This window comes from Sphaeroforma arctica (genome assembly GCF_001186125.1).
Source record: "Sphaeroforma arctica JP610 unplaced genomic scaffold supercont1.153, whole genome shotgun sequence".
In the NCBI taxonomy this organism is placed as follows: domain Eukaryota; class Ichthyosporea; order Ichthyophonida; genus Sphaeroforma; species Sphaeroforma arctica.
Genome location: NW_014040405.1, coordinates 69,343 through 90,338, shown reverse-complemented (window position 1 = coordinate 90,338; position 20,996 = coordinate 69,343). Strand labels below are relative to the sequence as shown.

The window sequence follows — 20,996 nt, the reverse complement described above, 5'->3', positions numbered from 1 at the left end:
TCCGAGGAGGAAGATACCTTGTCGTCTCTAGAGGAGGCTCCGTCATTCCAAGAATTCGCACGTGAGCAAGAGTTGGCCAAGCAAAACCCACATGGGAAGGAAGCGCTCAAGAATAGGCAAGACCAGATTAGCACGATCTATCGCCAACAAAAGCCGTCAGTGAGCATATACAGACTCCCAAGCGAACGGAGACAACGTCGCTCACACCTCCACCCACACCGGCGAGTATTGAGAAGAGTCGACAGAGGTTACATGCACGAATACTACACCTGAGCGACGAGCTATCCAAGCAATAGAGGAGAATAATACGGCTCGAGCTGAAGCCCTTAGGGGTGCGATTGAAACACTTCGAGCCACGCTAGAGTCCCGTCCAGTGGAAAAGCGTCCGGTACCATCACCACGTACATGGCCCGACTGGCCCTCGAATAGATACCACCTCCATGACAGCATGAAACGGGATATGAGAGGGGCTCTACTGGAGGCTTTTAAGAACGCGCAGATCGCAGGGTTAGATGAGAGTTGGAGCCTTACATGGTTCCATAAGGTATTATCTTACTTTAAGGCTGATAAGTCAACATTGGATAACATACGTGACAATTCTGAACAATTGAAGATGTGGACGCCACAACTACAAATCGAACATATTTGCTCACACAAGCCATTGTTGATCCCGCGTTTCGTAAGCTTGCCAAGGTCCACAGTCGAAACATACATACCCCCATCATGAAACAAATGACACAGCTCATGGAGAATCACAGGAGGGCACGTGAACGGTGCCAGACGGATGCAGATTTCCAACAGAATGTATTAACCCATTGCATTGTTCAACTGTTAGAGAAAGCTCTCAACGGCCGTACGTATGAACGCACTCTACAGTTGCATCCCAAATGGCAGTTAATGAAGACTCACGAGCTTCTACAGTTGTCGAGTCCCGACATTCAGGACGCACAGCAGCGCACTGCGGCGCGATTCCAGAACCGTAAGACTCTAAGTCCTCCGACACTTCTCCACCCGTATCTACTCGATCCTGAGTACGTCGTCGGAAACCTCGTTGATGGACGTCATCCTGTTCACGTTGTTCTGGGGATAGCTGTTGCTGCCGACGACTTTGTCGAATGTTAGCCATTGTTGAAATAAACTTCTGGTTGTCTATTGATAGCAATGTGATGTTTCAACTTCTTTTCCTTCTGACTTAATAGGCATTCGACTGTGAATCTCCCGCCTACTAATTACTCGAAGTCCCATTAACCATTCTCCCATCAACATGTTCTTGTACCCCTGCCTGGGTCTTGTTGCACTGACATCGTCCACTCTTGAACCTCGTGCTCCAAACTACTCCGGTTATCCTTGCGGTTGTTCTTTACTCCTTCCGACCGACTCCGTACTCTCGAAACCCATGCCATTACTCGTTTTGTGTGTTCTTTACTCCTCATGTTCTTGCTCTATCGTTCCGTCCACATGTCTCTTTGCTACTGACATTCACTCATTTCACTTCGGCTCTGACCCTAGTTAGTTGGCTAACTTGCTGCCTATTCTCGTCGTCGCTGTGTCTTGGTACTGCTCGTTCTCACACCATACTTGTCTACTGTAACTCATACGATATATTAATATTCACATTGAAATCGACGAATTTGGCGGACCATTCATATGCACATTTACAATACCCACTCCCTCGTGTACTCAATTTAGTACTGTGTACACACACCCTATCGTTCTATGTAGCGTCGTGTCACTCCTATTGTGTTTGTAACTGTTATCTTATGTACCCGAACTTGCTGTATGACTGTCATTGCATGTGCATCTTACTTTAGTGTGTACGTGCGCATGTACTTTCTTTGCAAACCTATGTCTCCTACTAATAACTTATTTAGCTTACACCTGGTTACTTGAGTATCTATCCCATATCATTCCACTCTCTCTTATTCCTGTACCCAATTTCTTACGTACCTTTTGGATGCCTGTACTCACGTGTACTTCGTGCTCGTTGCCATGGCGATGCTAACTATACACACCTACCTGACTTCTTTTTGTTCTCCCTGACCTTCTGATACCGTCTACAGTTCGTCCGACCCCTCCTTATTCTGCTGGATATCCTTCTTGATTTGAGTCGACTCTCGTTCCGATATCGATGCCCATGGCTCCGTGCGCTCCTCTTGTTGCAGCATGGTCCGCAAAGTCCATGTCAATGTGGTCGTCGGAGTCCTGTTCTTTTGTTCCCGCACAACATTTTCTCTGTTGCGATTATCTGTTGTAATATCTATCGTTGACGTCCTTAGGGTCTCCTGACTGTTAACTTCTATGTCCTCTAGTCGTCTTCCTCTCTCATCTAACCTGTCTACCTGTCGATGTACATGATATTGTATTATACGGTTGTGTTGACCCACACGGTTCGCCTGCCCCTGTATTCTTACGTAAGCACTACTGCTGTTTGGTAGAAGTGCTGGCATATTATCGCTTGTATCGCTACTAATAAATCCACTATCCGTGTCATTTAACAATGGTTGGGTCGTGTTGGAAATCGTCATTTCAGTTGCTGATGTCTACTGATGCCTAGACCTTTCTCACTTCTTTGTGTCATAATTTTTTTCTACTTCTATCTGTGGACCTCTCGGTCCTATTATCTTCTAGGGTAAGCTCAATTAATGTACAACATCTAAGTCAGTTAAAAATGTAGTAAGTAGTCGAGGATAACTGTATCTCAACGTACTCTCCTCGTACAAGAGGAGACGCTGTTCATTTATTGAAGTAAATCCTGTGACTATCAATTTGGTCGTGTGTTTTCCGTTTATCAGTTTTAACCTGATTGGATAAACCCAGTTCAAAATGTAGTCTCTAATAAAACCCAAATATCAAATAAACCCTAATCCTAAATAAACCCTATCAGGGACTTCCTGACTACAGACATTATACTCGGGCTGGACATGATGACGGACCTTGGGTTATATATTGGCGGAATTCAGTCACCACTCGCACCTATCGATTCAACGGAACTAGATGAACTCTTTACACCCATGGCTCGGCGCCAAGCCCCCAGTACCATCGAACCCGACGGCGTACGGACAAGGCTGGCCGCAGTGTTGGAAACGAACGCCGACATTGCAGACAATTCACGTTGCCGCATAGAGGGGAGTGAGGTGACAATACCGGTGATACGCGAGCAGGCTAGGTGCATGAGACGATCGACACGCAACTTTGTATTCGAGCGATGGTTACAGTATGTCGATGAACAAGTACAGAAGTGGTTGAAGGACCTAGTGATTACGAAGCGGACCACTCCCACGACGGTTAAGCTTCCCTTACTCGCAGTTCCAACGTTTGATAGTGAGGGTAATGTGAAGAAGGTACGGGTATGTCTGGACATGCGAGCGGTCAACGCACTGATTCCACGAGACCAGTGATTAACGAGCAGGAAGTACTATACCACACGCAATATATCAGCAGCGTATCATAGACTACCGATACACATTCAACTCTACAAACCCGTACGTGGTTCCACCGGATACCGAACCCTCTCCTGATGTCACTTCCACCATACGCCCCGACGATGTAATAGAGGCAATACTACGTTATCCTAATAAGGGACCTGGCCCCGACGGGATCCACATCCTCCTCCTGAAGGCCGCAGTGGAGCGCTCTACCAAACCACGGACATCAGGACGCCCCGACACCAATAGCCCATTGATTAGACTCCTTGCCGAAGCATTCCCTGAGCTACTAAAGGCGGGTACCTTCCCCGCAGCCCTGAACTGCAGCCTCCTGACAGCGCACCCAAAGAAAGCCGATGCAGATATCACCTTCCCCGCCGACTTCCGCCCCATCACGCTTACGCAAATAGTCAGAGACGCATCTTTGAAAAATGCTTTCTTAATCTGATTACGAGCCACCCCGGCTCTGCTACCCATGTTACCCAAACTGGCTTCAAATCACGGTACTCCTGTCATACCCAAGCACTTGCCGCCATGGAATCTGAGACACAGTCAGAAGAGGAGTGGAACGATGTCTGTCTGGACAAAACCAAGGCATACGACAAGGTCGCTCTCCCACGCCTATGGGTACTTCTGCGTCACGCTGGAATGCCCAAAAACTGGATCAACTGCCTCCGCGCGCTGTTTGGGAGGGTCTCTACCCGAGTGACATACCGCGGCATGCTCTCGTCTCTATTCCTTAGAACGAATGGCATCCTACAAGGCTCAATCGTCGGCCCCCAGATCTTTATTATCTACATGCATTCCTTAGCTGTCACGCTAGCACAATTTCGGCCCAAGCTCCTCCGCTCTTATTTATTTGTCGATGACACACGGATCCAAGCCCCTCGATCGGTTTCGCTCCAGCCCTTCTTAGATGACATTGATGCGTGGGGACGCAAATCTGGCCTCGAACAGGGTGTCATTAAACCGCGAGTACGATCTACCGACTTGCGACACGCGGCGCCAACCCTCCGTATAAATGGTGAGCTTATCACGCCGACGCTTGCAGACGCATCTTGGAACACACGTTACCTCCCCCTGAAACTGGCGCCCACACATGCCGAACCGAAACACTCCAAATACCTGGGGTTCCCACTCTCTCACGGAGTACCAGGAATCAACCTCGCTAGACATATGGAATCCCTGGTTGCAGCATTGTCACTGGGTATCGCCTCTTTCCGCGCTTATGGCTTCCATGGCTTCAGCTGGCGACACCCCCGCAACCGACTGGTGATGTTCAAAACATTCATCCTACCCACGGCTACATATGGACTGAACATTATTGCCTGGGCTCCGCCTATATGCAAGGATGCGTTGGACCCCCTATTCGAGCAATTTAACTCAGTACTCATCCAAGCAGCAGCCATCATCACGGGCACTGAATACCCTCGGTTTCCCAAACATCAAACAATCTTACTTCACTTTTGCGGCCTGCTCCCCGCGCGACCATTCGCAGACTACCTCGGAGGTTGCCTGGGAATACAACTCGACTCAATGGCCAGCACAAATCCACTCACCCCTCTGACGCAACCCACCTGGGCCCACGATAAACAATCCCTGCGCTTCCCGTACAGTATCTATGCTCACCTGAAAACTGTACACAAAACCACGGGCGGGCGTACACCCGACCATGTAGCCCTCCGCCAACGCTGTGACGAAATCAGGAAGAACTCAACAAAACGTTGGTCCAACATGGAGATCGCGGCAATGGCCCGGCATCAATACTACTACCAGGCGTCCGTTGCTATTTCAAACGGCACGCCATCGGCTGGTCCTTGTACAACAGGGGCTTGTTGGACTGCGTGCTTGAGCGCTTTAAATGCGTCATCACACTCGTTAGTCCACAAGTCTCCTAGTTTGCCTTTATGACATCTTAAGTGTCCAAAAGGTTTAAGGTAATCAGCCAAGTGTGATACTCCATTTGAAAAGAAGTTTACAAACCCACACATGCTGTTCACATCTTTTCCTGTAGTTGGTGTTCGCCAATTTAACAGGTGTGCTACCTTACCGAGGTCGATTTTAATACCTTCCCCAGATATATAGTAGCCTAAGAGCTGTATTTCGCTAATTGCGAAGTGGCATTTCTTCTCGTTAATCTTGAAGTTTTGCTCATTGAGTATCTCAAAGACACGTTTGACTAATGCGGCGTGTTCGCCCTTAGTTTTAGAGAAGATGACTATGTCATCTATATAGACTTGCACGTTAGGCATGTCTGCAAACATTTCCTCCATTACTTGTTGGAAGAATGCTGGTAAAGAGTGTAACCCGAAAGGTGCACCTCTAAACCTGTATTGTTTACCTTTTCACGTAAAACTAAAGTATTTACGATGTGGATCAAATATCTGTATTTGATGATATCCTTGTATAAGGTCTATAGTTGTAAATACTGCAGCATTTTCTATCATTCGCAGTAACTCGGTAATACGAGGTAGGTGAAAGCTATGAGTCGGCAAAAATTTATTTATCGGTCTCATATCTAAACATACTCTGACTTTCTTAAACGATCCATCCGAGTTATGTTGGTCTACAGCTAGCAATGCCAAGTTAACTGACGTCTGTTGATAGTTAATTTCTATCACTCCATCTGCTAGCCATTTCTCAACTTGTTCTTTTACCACAGCCTCGTGTCTCTAGGATACATAGTTCCTTGAGGGACACTTCAACTGTGTAAAGTCCACCTTGGTTAAGTCAAAGCTGACATATCCGTCGTTAAAACGGAATTTTGCCCAAGCTGTGATCTTTGTTTTCTTATTAAATAAAATCAGATCTATGATTTTGTTCGCAAAGTCAGGTATTAATGCCTTGACTGTGTCTGACGTGGGTCTATATGGTTTCAGACAGTTATCGTCTGATTGAATTTGGTTAACCAGTTACGGTTATACCTAGAGTGGTTGTTTGTGTTCTCCTTTCGATATCTTTCATTAATGCAAAGCGATCGGATATACATGAAATTTTGGAACCAGGATCAATCAACGCAAGAATTTTATTTCCATTGCAATATACAGTGATTATTACATGCTCATCTAAATAGTCGTTGTACTGTCTGTGTAACGATTGTACCCGGTAGTACCTTCAGTCCAGCTCAATGCCGGGTCTGACGTTACACGATTTAGTGTGATAGACATTGGTCTTCTCACATTTATTGTATTTTGTAATATAGTGTTTACAAGATTGGGTATGATTTCCGTCCCATTAACTGTTAGATGTTAACTGGTACATGTTATAACCACATTTCTCATCAGCACATTTCTTAGCTTGCTTATATGCAGGTCCCTTGTGTTCCGGAAGCACCTTCTTAACAGGGCGCGTAAATCTAGTAAATTCATATTTTGTGAGCTTTCCTTCTCATCCTCTCCCTTAAGCGGGTTGTCTCCTTTCTCCGTATTTGGAGTTAAATACTTCTGAGTGTTCTCATCAGGATTAGTAGGGATCGTCTTAGCCGATACTTTTGCGTTGCTTCTTGGCTTGGTAAACGTAAGCTCCATAGCGGACGCAATAGTTGGCCCGCGGGCTTTTTATTTCTTGTAATGGAGTGTCATCACCCTTATCTGATGTACTGTCTTTCTTGGTCATAATCTTAACTTATGACTGCTAGCTGGTTTCTTAAGGACTCGCTTGGACAAGAATTTTTTTGTGGTAGTTATCTATCTTTACGTTTAAGTTGTCTAAGTAATTAATACCTTTGCTAACTTTGGTATTTTACTGTGGCCTTTTCATGGCATTGTTCGAATATCTGATATGTAAAATGAAAAAGGAATCAATTAATAAAACCGTTAAAACTATTCAGGAAACTTAAGTTCCTAGTACTATTAAGAGTAAATTTTTAGTTTACGTACTGCTTAAGAGTACGTTTATAACATAGAATCTAATGTGGAGGCCCGGCTATTATAATTGCATCACAATTTCACATGTCAGCACCATTCAGTGTTTATTTTGGTCGTCACCATGTTCCGTTTGCAAACATCTAGTCATACTCCTACGATCAATGATGCATGGCTAAATCAGTTGGATGACCTAGAGACAAAAACTATCCTACCAAAGTGATGCCATGGCGGAGACTCACATACGGATCATTCGCGTAAGTTTGATTTGATTGATTTTAAGACTGTTTATGATTGTCGCGCAAGGAGCAACTACCAAAACCATTAAACCATTGCTTGGCTTATACGTAATTCATAGTTGAGAGAAGCAGAGTTACAAGCAGCAAGGCGCCTGAGCTCGGAGACCGACTTGTTAATCACATGATAAGATTATTGGGCTAGTATATTGGGCTACGGAGCCACCATTGGATGAATCTCTATGGAGAAGAAGGGGTTCGACATTTCGACACGTCATATCACACCGCCATAATGAGGCGACTCAGCAATCGAAATACTTGGTGCGTTATTTTGAAGGCTCTCCTTCATGGGTGACAGCGGATGCCTTCGACGACAACCCGAAAGTCGTGCATAAGTAGAACACAGTAGTATAAGTATCTCCTTTTTTGTTTCCATCGGATTGTGCTATAATAATAACACTGACAATTCAAAGGTGGGTTATTTTTTTATTCTATTTTGCTTTTGCAACTTTAAAAATTCAACAAGTGCCATAATTCCGAAAATAGAATACTATCAGGTAGGCACTAACATTTTTAAAAATTGGTTTGCTCAAAAAAAGCCTTCATGATCAGAAGGCTATGTTGAGTTACATTTTTAATTTAAAAAATAATAATGGCATCCTCGAACGCTATGAGTCACCTTACACGTATTCAAACGAAAAATATGTATAAAATTGTACGTGCAGCGATAAACTTTGTCTCTTATTCCATTGGCTGGACTAGTACAATAATTTGTATTTGTGTTTAAAAAATAATTTGTTTGTATTTTACTGCTTTTTTTTAGTATAAAAACTATATATTTTTTCTTTATAATTTATAAAACTCAAATCACAAGTCTCAAGTTTGTTGTTGTTGCTGTTTTAGTATTTTGTTTTGTTTTGGTTTTTTTTTGGGGTTTATTTCAAATAAATATATAGAAACATTGTTAAAACAAGAAATGATAGGAGCCGTGACCAAAAAAATGGCTTAGACCACCCAGAGGTACCTTTAAAATCAATCTCATTCGCAGTTAGGCCACATGATTTCTCCATATTAACGAGTAGTAAACGTACGCTTAATCTCATCCCGAACGGACTATTAGTTTAAAAGTTATCTTTCTGGCATTATAGCATACTTAAAATGGTCTATGGAGGGTTAAATGTGCGCGTATAGCGAGTCTGGACGTGTATTTCGGGTACCTACCCAATATATATATATTTTACAACGGCTGTCCCCGAAATACCGCCCCAACCCTATCCAACAAGGCTAAGCGACCCAAGTCACCCAACCCCGTTCCCCCTACCCAACGTCCCTGTACCCTACTACCCAACCGCCAGCGGGCTCAACCGACAACGGGCCAAACCGCCAACCGCCACCTCCCCAGCCCTATTAGTCTCCCCCCCCCCCCTACTATACTAGTCCCCTCCTCACTCTCTCTAGAGGAGAGAGTACTAAAAAAAAAGAGTAGACTGCGTTGCGTAGTAGTTCGACGTTTATTTAAAAAAAACTTTTATTTTTGAGTCACATCCGATGCCAGATTCAGATTCAGCTTATCAAAACTGACCAATTTAGCTATTGAGTTAGTGTTTATTATATTTAAAATGTGTCCAAATATTGGCTTTGTTAAATATACACCGGTGCTAACGGGTTTAAATAGGTAATAACCATATAGCCCGTGTCCCCGTGCCCCGTAGGGCTTAGAGTGTCTTTATTTTTATAGTGTGCAAAACTGCATATATAGCCTCCTTCTTGTTTAAAAAATAAAACTAAACATAAGTACATAAATAGACTTTTTTTTTAACTGTCTATTTATCTATTTTGTTTTGTTTTCTAAATTTGTTTCAAGAAAAAAATGCATAAAAAACCCCGGGCGGGAATCTATGTGTTTAACCAATTTTTCCCACGGATCTACAATTCCACATCACCCCACAAACTCTCGCACACGCGCTCTCTCTCACACACCAAGTCTCATAGCACGCATCCATACACCCGCACATTCACACACACTCACACTCACAATAACTCACCACACCCACTCATATCAACACACTCACAAACATTCACTCAAGACATACACACACATACATACCATTGCTAATGCACACACGCCCAATTATACATGCCCGCTCGTGTACACACAATCGTATACACTCGCTCATATACACACGCTCACACACATGCTCACTCATACATACACACGCATCCACACACTCAACCACAAACGCGTTCACTCACACGCGCTCACTAATACAAACGCCTACACACGTGTACACACAAACACAAACACATACAAACACACATAAACATACACACGTGTACACACCCATACATACACTATCTCTACAAACCCCCCCCTTTCTTCCTCACATTCACTCAACGCACACACACAAATACGCACTGTTGCTCAGTCACACACGCTCACACATAAACACACTCACCCACACTCACTCACACCCACTCACGTAATCATACACCTCACTGGCACACACACCGCAGTCGCACACGAATACACACGTCTACTCACTCACTAATACTCTGACGAATACACACATTCACGCATACTATCACACAAAATCACTCGCTCACTCAGTTACACACACGCTCCCTCACATGCGATTTTTTTTTAACGTAAAGCATATTTATTCATTTTTAAACGATATTATATAGCGGTTATAATGTGATTAGAAAGGCCCCACCTAAGTTGTTTATATAGGACTGGTTCGTATATTGAAAACAGTACACACTTCATTTTTAAACCGAAAACTGCGAAGTTGAAGGTAAAGCATATTTATTCATTTTTAAACGTTATTATATAACGGTTATAATGTGATTAGAAAGGCCCACCTAAGTTGTGTATATAGGATTGGTTCGTATACTGAAAACAGCACACACTTCATTTTTAGACCCGAAAACTGCATCTAGTAACTTAGAAAAGACTGTCTACAGAATATGGAATGAAAGTTGAACGTAAACGTGTATTTATTCGATTAATAAAAGTTTTAACACCGTTTGATGTGAGTACGGTATACACTTTCGTTTGAATAATCGACTTTGTAGGATCTTCAATTTCCCCCTAAAATATTTGGTCATAGCCCATAATTTTACTTTTTTTAAACCAAAAACGCTTTTTACCCGAATACATTTTTTTTTGGAAATTAAAAAATGGTTTCGTGAAGGGACCTCTTGTTGGGGGCCTACAAATGGGGGAAAGCGTTCTGGGTAAATTTCAAGTTTTCAATAAGAAATATGGACTTTACAGAGTCTACAGTCTACACCGTCTACAGTCTACACCGTCTACAGTCTACACCGTCTACAGTCTACACCGTCTACAGCTGTCTAATTTAGAAGGCTATGCTTCAGTGGTATTCATAAAAAATATGATGAGTGATATTGAGAGCTTGAGATTAAATACATAATTGAGATTGTACTGTGTAAACCCAGGCCTCGGGCCTCAGTGAAGCCCTGGGTATTTCTGATTCACTGCATCAGGCGTCCTCAGGAGCTACTAGAGAGAGGCCAAAGCCAGCCAGGAGCCTGGGACCAGGGAGATAGGGACCTAAGCCCTAAGGTGGGGGGGGGGGCCTGGGGGGACAGGGGGGATTTTAGTATTTAAAATAGATAAAAAAGTAAAATATTTTTAGGGTGCTTGGCAGGCTGTTTGACTCTGCCTGAGTAGCGTGAGTGCGTGTCTGTCAGTCCGCGACTACGCAATGAAAATTCAAAATTGAAATGATGAGCGACCCGGCAGGCCGGGAACTCGAGACTATATATTGAGATTTGAGTGTGCAGAATGCCAAAAGAGTATTCGAAAGAGTGAATAGTATTCGATCACAATCAACCGAGTTAAGCGAATGAAAACTGTACAACTGGTTTTCTAAAACAAAATTTGTTAATATAAAAAAAATATAAAAACGTAAACTAACTCGCGTCTTTCTGGCGTAAACGTAAATTCGTGTTTACAAACCTCTTGAAAAAAGACACTAAAATAAAGTAAAGATATGTACATTCACGCATATATTTGTTTTGCTTTCAGAAAAAGCCCTTCTTTAAATAAATTCTTCCTCTTCTTGTTGATTTTAATTTTAATTTTTACAAAACTACTTTTTCGAGAGTTTTATTTTTTTAATAAATATGGTTCGCTCGGTTGTGCTACATGTGTTGTTTAATTTTAATTTTAAAAACAAAACAGCCCCCAACTTCCTCGTCTAAACTTTAAAAATAAATAACAGTTAATTGTTTTTGTTTTGAAAAGAACATGTCTAGAAGTTCAGATTGAAGAAAAGTATTTATAAGCGTTTCTGTTCAACTTTCATTTTGTCTACGCTCTATAGGACAATAGCCCTAATGTAAAATTTATTTATTTATTCAGAATCAGTTTAAAAACCCCCCATGAACGTATCGCGAAATTCGAATTCGAAACCAAAACTGAATAATAAAATATGATCGGATTATTTCAAATTTTGAGTAGAAAGTTGCTCTATATTGCAAAATCGTTATAGATTTAAAAATGCAAATTTGTGGAACATCACAGAAGAAAGATCTTCTCATATTTAATTTTTTAGTGTGGCATTGAATTGAATACGATTTTTTTTAAATAAATAAATAAATAGTATACCTGTTACATCAATGTTTTTCTGAACTTATAAGTATACTCCCTACTCTCATGTTGTAGACACTATCTCTTATTCTCTCTCTCGTTACGGAGAGTAAAGAGTAGAAACTAGAGAGAAAGAGAAAGAGAGAAAGAGAGGCACTCATGAGTCAATAAGTCATAACTCAACTCAGACTGAGTGAGAAAGTCTACAGAGATATATTTTTTAACAAAGTCACAATCCCCCGGTCCTCACTCGTCAGTCACTTGTATGTTTGTTTTAAACAAAATTGTAAATACCTCCTTTTTGAAACTAATTTTTTTAGTTTTGTTTTTGTTTTTTAACCTGCAGCCTGCCGACTGCCTATTGACCTACACTCAGGTGCCAAGCTTTTATTAACTTTATCAAGCCAACTCATGAGCCAGACCGATAGACCCAGGCTTTTATTAACTTTATCAAGCCAACTCATGAGCCAGACCGATAGACCCAGGCTTTTATTAACTTTATCAAGCCAACTCATGAGCCAGACCGATAGACTAGAAGAAGTCTGGGTTTTAGGGTCACGCAAAACGCACCTCTCTGAGAGAGAGATTAGTAGGGCAGGAATGAAAATTTGAAGCATATGTAATGGTAAAAATAAAAATAAAAACAATAATAACGACACTCCTAGAGTAAGATGACGCATGACCTTCGCTCATGACCTTCATTTTTTCTTTGAAACCACCCTCTGGGCTTGATCGCTCGCTTGATTATTTCCAAAAATAGGCAAAGAGGCATAATATTAAAAATTCGGGTTTTTGTTATATTTTTTTTAAAAGGGTAAGGACCGTCGTTCTGCTTTCGCTCTTTTTATAATCCATTTTCTAAAGAATGTATAGGAGCTTTTTCTAAAAACAAATCTTGTAGAAAACAAACATGGGGTTTGAATAAAATGGTTGTCCAATGTTCAGAAACTCAGAGTCAGTCTATCAAAGACGCAGAGTCGCAGACTCGCAGACTCGCAGACCAAGGTTTCACAGCTATTTATATACTACCGCTATAAAATACTAAATAGCCGCTTTGTCCTATTCTACTTATTTGTGTTTTCTTTTGTTTTTGTGTTTAATTAAAAAACAATTCAGAACAACGATAAAAACCAAAAAAAAAATACCGCTATTGGTGATAGATTCAATTTACGGTTTTGGGTTTCACCATAGCCCTCTAAATTTAAAAAAAAACAACCAGCACTTCTAAAAATAGCAATTTAGGGAGTGTAGTAGTGTCCGGGAGTTGTGAACTTGTGACTTGTTCGTTGTGTTCAACTACTGTGAGTGGACTGTAGACTAGTGATTGTGGTCAGTGTGCCGGAGTGTGGTGAGTGGTGAAGTGGTGGTGACTGGTAAGTGGTGAGTGGTGAAGTGGTGGTGACTGGTAAGTGGTGAGTGGTGTGTGTTTCTGACAGACTGACAGTCTAAATTCTGAAACTTGTTGAGAACTTAAAGAGTAACTGATACTCCGACTGTCTACCATAAATCAGAGACTCAGTCTAAAACTAAATACAGTGGTGTTCTCTCTATAGTTCTCGCTCTAAGAGAGAGAAAAGAGTCTCTACTACTAGTTGACTGATGACTCTCTACTACTACTCTCTAGAGAGTAGAGACTAGAGATTAGTAGAATGGTATTTAAATAGAGTCTACTCAAAGTACTGTTGGTTATAAAAAAGAAAACAATATGCCATATGGCTGGTGGATATAATTTTGTTCTATTTGTTTTAAAAAAACCAATAAATAAATAAATATCAAGTCATGTGTGTATTATTTACTGTGATTGTGAATATTTGTTTCTTGTTTTATGCGGCGAGTGTTCTAACTCCTAGCTGCTATCATCACTATTTTCATTGAATTTTGGAGGCTGTGGCCTAAACAAAATATGCTATTTGTTTTTCATTTTTTAATTGTAAAACAGAAGTATTCAGATTTCACGGGGGCTAAATAAGCCGCCAAATACGAACAAATAGTTCTTTTTAGTTTTTTTTTTGCATAGCCTTCTAAATTGAAACATTTGTTTTTGTAGTTATTTTAACTATTTTTGCATAGCCTTCTAAATGAAACATTTTTGTTGTTGAATATTATGGCGGTTCGGATGTGCTACTTTATTTTGGGGTATATTTTGGACCCAAAATACAAGGGGGGGAACAAATTACAATATCGGCATTGAACCCTGGTTTTGCCCTAGTTTGTGGTGCATTCTCAAACCCTTTACGATTGTTGTATTTAATTGAAAAATAGTATTTTAAATACATAAAAATATAAAGGTGTTTGGGTCTTTGGGATTGTAGGGTGTATTTAGTATAGCTTCTCTAGAGATTTCGAGTTTTTTTTCAAATCGTTTACGACATCAGATATTCAGTTGGACATTCACGATATATAGTGGGCCAATATGTATTAAATATTGGGCATGTATACGTGTGCAAAATTTAAAAGTGCCAAATGCACCAAAAATCTAAAAGTCCAGGGGGACCCTAAAAGCTTTTAAAACAAATGAACACACCCGAACCTCCATATTGTTTTAAAACAAAACAAAACAAAACCAGAAACAAAAAACAGTGGTTTTTTAACGGCAACTTGGAGCTTTGCTACCTGGAGGCTGGGGGGCAGGGGGGGGGGGGGGCTGGGGCCTTGGCCCTTGAGGTTTATTTATGCCCCTTTCTACTTCTTAGAAACTAAACTTGTTCAAAAATAGTAATAAAAGCAACCATTTCTGTTTCAAAAATACAGCTAACAATAAACCTATTTTCAAAGATATTTTTTCAATAAATACGTATTGAATAGTATAGTTTGTACTGAGTACTCTATTGTAAGAAAAGGGCCTATCCGAATTCCGAAGTTCACGAACCACAGCCAATAGAGCAATTTATAAATACGATACACTGCTCAGTATTTTATATATATTCAGTGTGCCCGTGTATCTCTCTCTCGCAGAGAGTGAGAGCAAGAGAGTAGAGTGGCGATTAAAAAATGTATTCGGTTGTTTTTTAAATAAATAAATTTATTATAAAAAATAAATATATATATATATATATCCCACACTGTACTTCTTTTAGGACTGAAATTTTAGAGCAGGCGTCACAAACTCACAATTCAAATGTCATAAATATAAAAGTTTTTTTATATTTAAAAATAATGTCAATATACTTTATTCGTCCGAGGATATTCAATATTCATTGACCACCCTTCATTGGGATTATTAAATCGAAAATGTCTGACTTTAAGTGACCGATAAAACTGACCGAGTAGCGTGTACGTTAAACGCTTTCAAATCAAGAGGTATACCCTGTATGTAACGTTTTTTTTTTGTGTGTATTAAGGGCGGTTCTAAACTTCTAATTAAACCCCAAGGAGGCCATTTTCCAGGTCAGTGATCAGCTATTGCCCCGACCAAAAAATATGAATGTGTACTACCTCGGCCCCATACGGAATAAAATTCAGGCCAAAATATATACAATAGAACGTTAAAACGATTTCATCATTCTACCTTTTTAGTTCTCTAGTCCTTCCAAAGCATCTTTCGCAAATGGGGGGGAAAATCCCCTTCGTTGGCGTTTTTTTCTAGATATGATATGTACTTATACTTTGTGTTGGGTGGTTTTCACAGCACACTTCATATATAAATACATATCAACTCACTGACTTCTACTAGTTTCTTCTTCGTCTGCCACTTATTACGAATTCTAGATTAATACGCAGGCGTGTGCTACAATAGCGACCACCGTGCAATAGCAATCACCGCGTGCTTCGCTAATTAGTTTTATATGTAGAACGTCTGTGTCAATAGCGTTGTAGTATACCTTTTTGTGCCGTTAGCACTAGCGATAATTGTATCAATTACAATGATGAAGCGCAGAGCTGATGACGAGGAGGATGGGAGTTGGTACGATGGTCAAAGCATCCACCAACAGCATCCCATTCAAACACCCCACACACAGGGACAAACTATGCAGCAATCGCCACACTTACAATCACAACACAGACCACAACATCATCCATTACAACAAAGGCCATCCCGTGGATCGGTCTTGCTTCAAACGGCGCATCATGCGCATAACTGTCAGCACTCACAGCAATCAGGGCAGCAGGCACAAACTCCACTACAACAACAACACCAACAACAAATACTGCCGTTGCATCAGCAAGGCTATTCGCAACATTCACAGGAGTACACAGGGCACCACCATCATCAACAATCACAAATACAGCAGCAGCAACAACATCAACATCAGCAACACCAACATCCACACCAACAGAAACAATCAGCGCAAGTCCAGCACGCACATCAACAACCCCAACAGTCGCAACAGCAGCAACAAGGTGGTGCAATGCAAGGCATGCATTCGCCAGGTTCTCAGTCGCAAGCAAGTGAACAAATCAACAGGCAAGGTGGAATGGCAGCACCAGAAGTATTTATCTCTCCATTGTTTCGGGCTGTGATGGATCATAGGATAGACGAGCTCCGACGCCTGTTGGATATCGGGGCAAATATTTTTGAGACGACTGATAAGGTGAGTTTTCATTTTGTTTTTTTGTAGGCTGTTTTGTATTCAGATGGGGGAGTTTACGATGGATGCATTTATTTTAAGCTACTGTTCTTGATGTACCAGGGACAAAAAAAATCGTAACTACAATCGTATTTGCTGAAGCTGTGTGCACTTCAGCCTGTGTTCTTGGAACTCGCACCTATTTTGTTTACAACGCGCAATTACCTGTATGTATCTCTCAGGACTTTTCATACTAAATACATAAATGAATTTACTTGAAGTTGCAGTACTTTGTATTAAATTTGACGGTTGCTTTCTGGCAGATGCGATCTCTCCTTCATGTAGCAGTTGCAGAAGGAGACACAGACATTGTGAGTCTTCTTTTAGAGAGAGGGGCCAATGTTGAAGCAAAAGACTCGGTAAGCATTAATTCAGATTTGCATCATGATCCTCGTCCAGGTTTGCTATGTGTGAATCTCGCCAACGGGTTTGTTTTATTCTAACTTTTAGACCTATGCTTTTGATTCTCAATTACGGCTACTACCCTTTCCCTAGATTGTTGTCATTTATGAAATATACAACCCGTATGTTCGAATTATAGGCCAAGAATACTCCTCTTTACTCGGCATTGAATGTGAACGGGGTCTTTAACAGCGAGATAATTGCTCTGCTGTTGAATAGTGGAGCCGATGTCAACGTGAAAAATAAAGTAAGTTCTCACCGTGGTTCAATAAGAGAGCAACAAGCTAAAGTACACACGGTTTATTAGGATATCCGCACTGGTCTGTGGTTCAATAGGAGAACAACAAGTTAGAGCACGCACGGTTTATTATGATATCCGCATTGGTAGGGTGTACTGTACTGTACTGTACTGTCTGATACTAAAAGTGGCGGAAAGTTTTACAGCAAGTGAGTCTTCAACTGTTATCGGAGAGTTCAGCGCATCACGCAGAATCTTCCTATAGGCTGACCTATTAGAATTCTTTTTTATGGGTATAGTAGTGAGGCGAAGTTTCACATACTAATGAGTTGATCACTCATATTGATTACACCCCGCCACGAACAGGAGCAAAAAACACCACTATTCATGGCTGTTGATTCACACGAGAATTTCAGCCAGATTGCCAACATAGTGGATATGCTGCTGGAAGCAGGTGCCGATATTGATGCTCATGGACCGGTAAGTAAATGATTACCTTTCTCAAAAATATTTGATCTGTTTCTTAGTGTAGTTCGTTCACACTCCGGTGGTCCTATTGTAGAAGTTCCACCAACAAAATCTCGGCCCACTCAGATAGCTATTATTAGCGTCATTACTTCCATTCGTGCGACCGATTGGATCGCACAGATAGTTGGTTTTGGTAGAACACAAATGAGTAAATCTTCTGTTTTTAATCCATTAGGGCAAGCTTACACCCCTCTCTCGAGCTGCGGGGGAGTCGAAGACTGAGATTGTTGCTATGCTGCTGACGCATGGTGCTACTGTTCATACCATTTCATATGTAAGTTCGTTGATTTGCAAGGTGCATTTTTCCTCGAGATTTGTTGTTTTGTTTTGAATGCTCCATAGTGTGAGGATATGTACTGATTAGAATTGTAGGCTTATGTAACGTGATGTAGTATTTCCATGTATCGAATCACATTTTGCGATACGCGACTCAAACTTCGAAATACCTTTTGTACAGAATGGAAAGACTCCGCTACATCGAGCATGCTATACAGGGTCTGTGGATATAATCAAACTTTTACTCGATGCGGGTGCAGACCCGGAAGCGCTGGACAAAGTATGCTGCAGTAGATTGTAATTTTGTCTCTCTTCAATTTCGATATCTTGTCCAGTTGCGAGGATCCACGTTTGTGTTATGGGATGCGTAAGATTTTATGTCTGATTAACTTGATGCCATCATCTGTTCGACACATATTTTTTGGCTAATTCATAGTCGTGTCTTCCTTAGAAACAAAACACTCCGCTGAGGTTAGCTGGACATAACCACGAATTGTCTAAGGAGGTTTTAGCAGAAATCGAAGTGCTCATCAAGGACAATATAAAGGCCAATTCGAACAAGAAGGGTACTGCGGCAGCGAACGGGACCTCGTCGTATCGGCCGCAGATGGTATTTTGGTGTATTATGCTTGCCCTTGTGTTTGTTAACTTGCGAAAGTAAATACATGATTGCTTTCATTATTGTACTGTAGGTTTATCGAGTGGTCGATTTCCTGCTGGATACTCGTTGGAATCACGTCGACGTGTTATCAATGTAGCCAGTCATTTTCTTTCCGAATCAATCTGGTGAACCCGAAGAACTTGTAAAGATTTGGTGCAATAGGGCTTGACATTTTCAACATACGTGTGCAATTGTTGATTGATCATTTTCTCCTCGCATCTCACAGAATCTAGGAACGAAGAAGATGAAATACAAATCGGATGTCGTAGAGAATGTTGTACATGGACCTGCGGCAGGAGTAGAAGGAGATGGATATATCCAAGAAATCAATAAGGTAAGTAAGTACTATTTATATTCAACGAGTATCTAGATCAAGTCCTAAGCGTGTATATTGAATTTTAAAAACTGCAATAGTAAACGCACACATCTTGTTCTGAGCGATGGATGCTATTTTCTTTCGACATCGGAACACAGTTTGAAATATTTCTACCCCCTTTCTAAAGACTGAACATCTGAGCTTAAGAGGCACCTGGCCGCGTGCACTATTCACGTACTAGATGTGGATCAGCCACTGAATTTATTGTTTGTGTACACATGTGTTTGACGATTTGAGGGATTATGGTTTATCGTATTCCACAGGAACATTTCTATGTGCTGGGTACTACATACTTCACATCCGACAATTTTCTTAGTGGGCATACACAAGTGGCTCACCTGGTATTATAGCGAGACCCAATTGTGTTCGAGTAATCGAGTGTTTCTGTACTCTACTACTTGAGAGTTGAATTTTTTGTTGAACTAGTTCACTAGGTCTGCATATAGTCAAGTATGCGATGGATTGTCCGTGAAATTTTGCATTACTAATTGTTCATCGCGGTCTTTTCGTTTTGCATGCAGTTACGTACACAAATATCAAACACGACGAGAGAATTAGACGATGCGAATAGGAAACTGCGGGAGAAAACTGACATCATTGACAAGCTCGCATTAGAAAAGAGTGCGGAGTGCGAGTACTACCAATCTCAAGCAAACAAGCACAGGACGCAAATTGCAATGCTGGAAGAGAAACTGTCGCACTCGGGCAATTCGAAGACAGGCAGCTCACCAATGTCCATAAATCATCCAGAGCTCACGTATGAGCAACTACGCGACGCGCTTTCTCAGAAGGATGTGGAAATAGCTGATCTACGGGCGAAGCTGCAGAAGGTTCTAGAGGCGATAACGTAATTCATGAGCGACAGTTTATCACATTAATGAATTAAAACTTTATCAAGTACAATCCTGGCGGCTATACATACGGAGTACAAGCGTGAACTCATATGTTGGTCGATTGGTAACCCCTTAGCGAAGCTGGCTCTGATGAGTGGAATGCGGAGTGACACCCTTTTCAAGCTAACAATGGGAAGGGAAGTGACACCCCGGTAGTGTTTAGCTCTATCGCATCAATATTACATTGATGTCGGCCTATAGACAACAGGTCACATCAATGGTTGGATCTGTGATGCGGCACTCTGCGCGTGAACCCCTAATTTGAGGATTTGCAATGGTTGTATACCTTTTTTTAGTCAGCGCCCAATGTGGCGTGATTAAAAACGATACTCAATTCACACACGGTTTCTTTGTCGGCTTCTAGCATGTACAGATATGCGGGATACAGGCGTTTCCTAGGTTAACTTAATCTTAACCGGCATCTACATATAAGTGTCTGTACATACTGCTGTTTAAATTCTGTGAGTTGTATTTAAATTCTATCCGCTTCTATTGGTGGATGCAAAATGGGACAGCTACCGAGTTCATGATAGAAGCCGTCACTAACGTTGAAAGCGGAATATTGCATGTTGTCGCAATTTGATGCTGGAGTACTTTCGATATCCACACATGCTTTGCTATCCATGTACCAGATGTCAACATGATGAACGACTACAGGGTAGTATTCTGAACCGATAGTATTCTGGCCACTATATTCTCGAACCGATAAACACAGTCTTTCATAAGCTGTTGCACAGCAAATCATGCAATTATGCATACCAACATCGCACCCGTGCAAATCAGATCTCTATTATATATATATAAATATATATATGTATATGTATATATATATATATATATATATATATATATATATATATATAGTATATATATATATATATATATATATACTATATATATATATATATATTATAT

At 41.1% G+C, this 20,996-nt stretch overlaps 2 protein-coding genes across 2 annotated transcripts; one reads left to right on the top strand and one right to left on the bottom strand.

Moving 5' to 3' along the window:
* Positions 1–2,054: 2,054 nt before the first annotated feature.
* On the bottom strand, positions 2,055–2,525 carry SARC_03130 (hypothetical protein; the record flags this gene model as incomplete). Its single annotated transcript, XM_014303096.1, has 1 exon — positions 2,055–2,525. The coding sequence occupies one exon, from the start codon at positions 2,523–2,525 to the stop codon at positions 2,055–2,057; it is 471 nt and encodes a 156-aa protein (XP_014158571.1).
* Positions 2,526–15,782: 13,257 nt separating this feature from the next.
* On the top strand, positions 15,783–20,462 carry SARC_03129 (hypothetical protein). Its single transcript, XM_014303095.1, has 9 exons — positions 15,783–16,671; positions 16,971–17,066; positions 17,249–17,356; positions 17,714–17,827; positions 18,051–18,149; positions 18,333–18,431; positions 18,603–18,761; positions 19,039–19,146; positions 19,710–20,462. The coding sequence occupies exons 1-9, from the start codon at positions 16,003–16,005 to the stop codon at positions 20,037–20,039; spliced, it is 1,782 nt and encodes a 593-aa protein (XP_014158570.1). The 5' UTR covers positions 15,783–16,002; the 3' UTR covers positions 20,040–20,462.
* Positions 20,463–20,996: the final 534 nt, after the last annotated feature.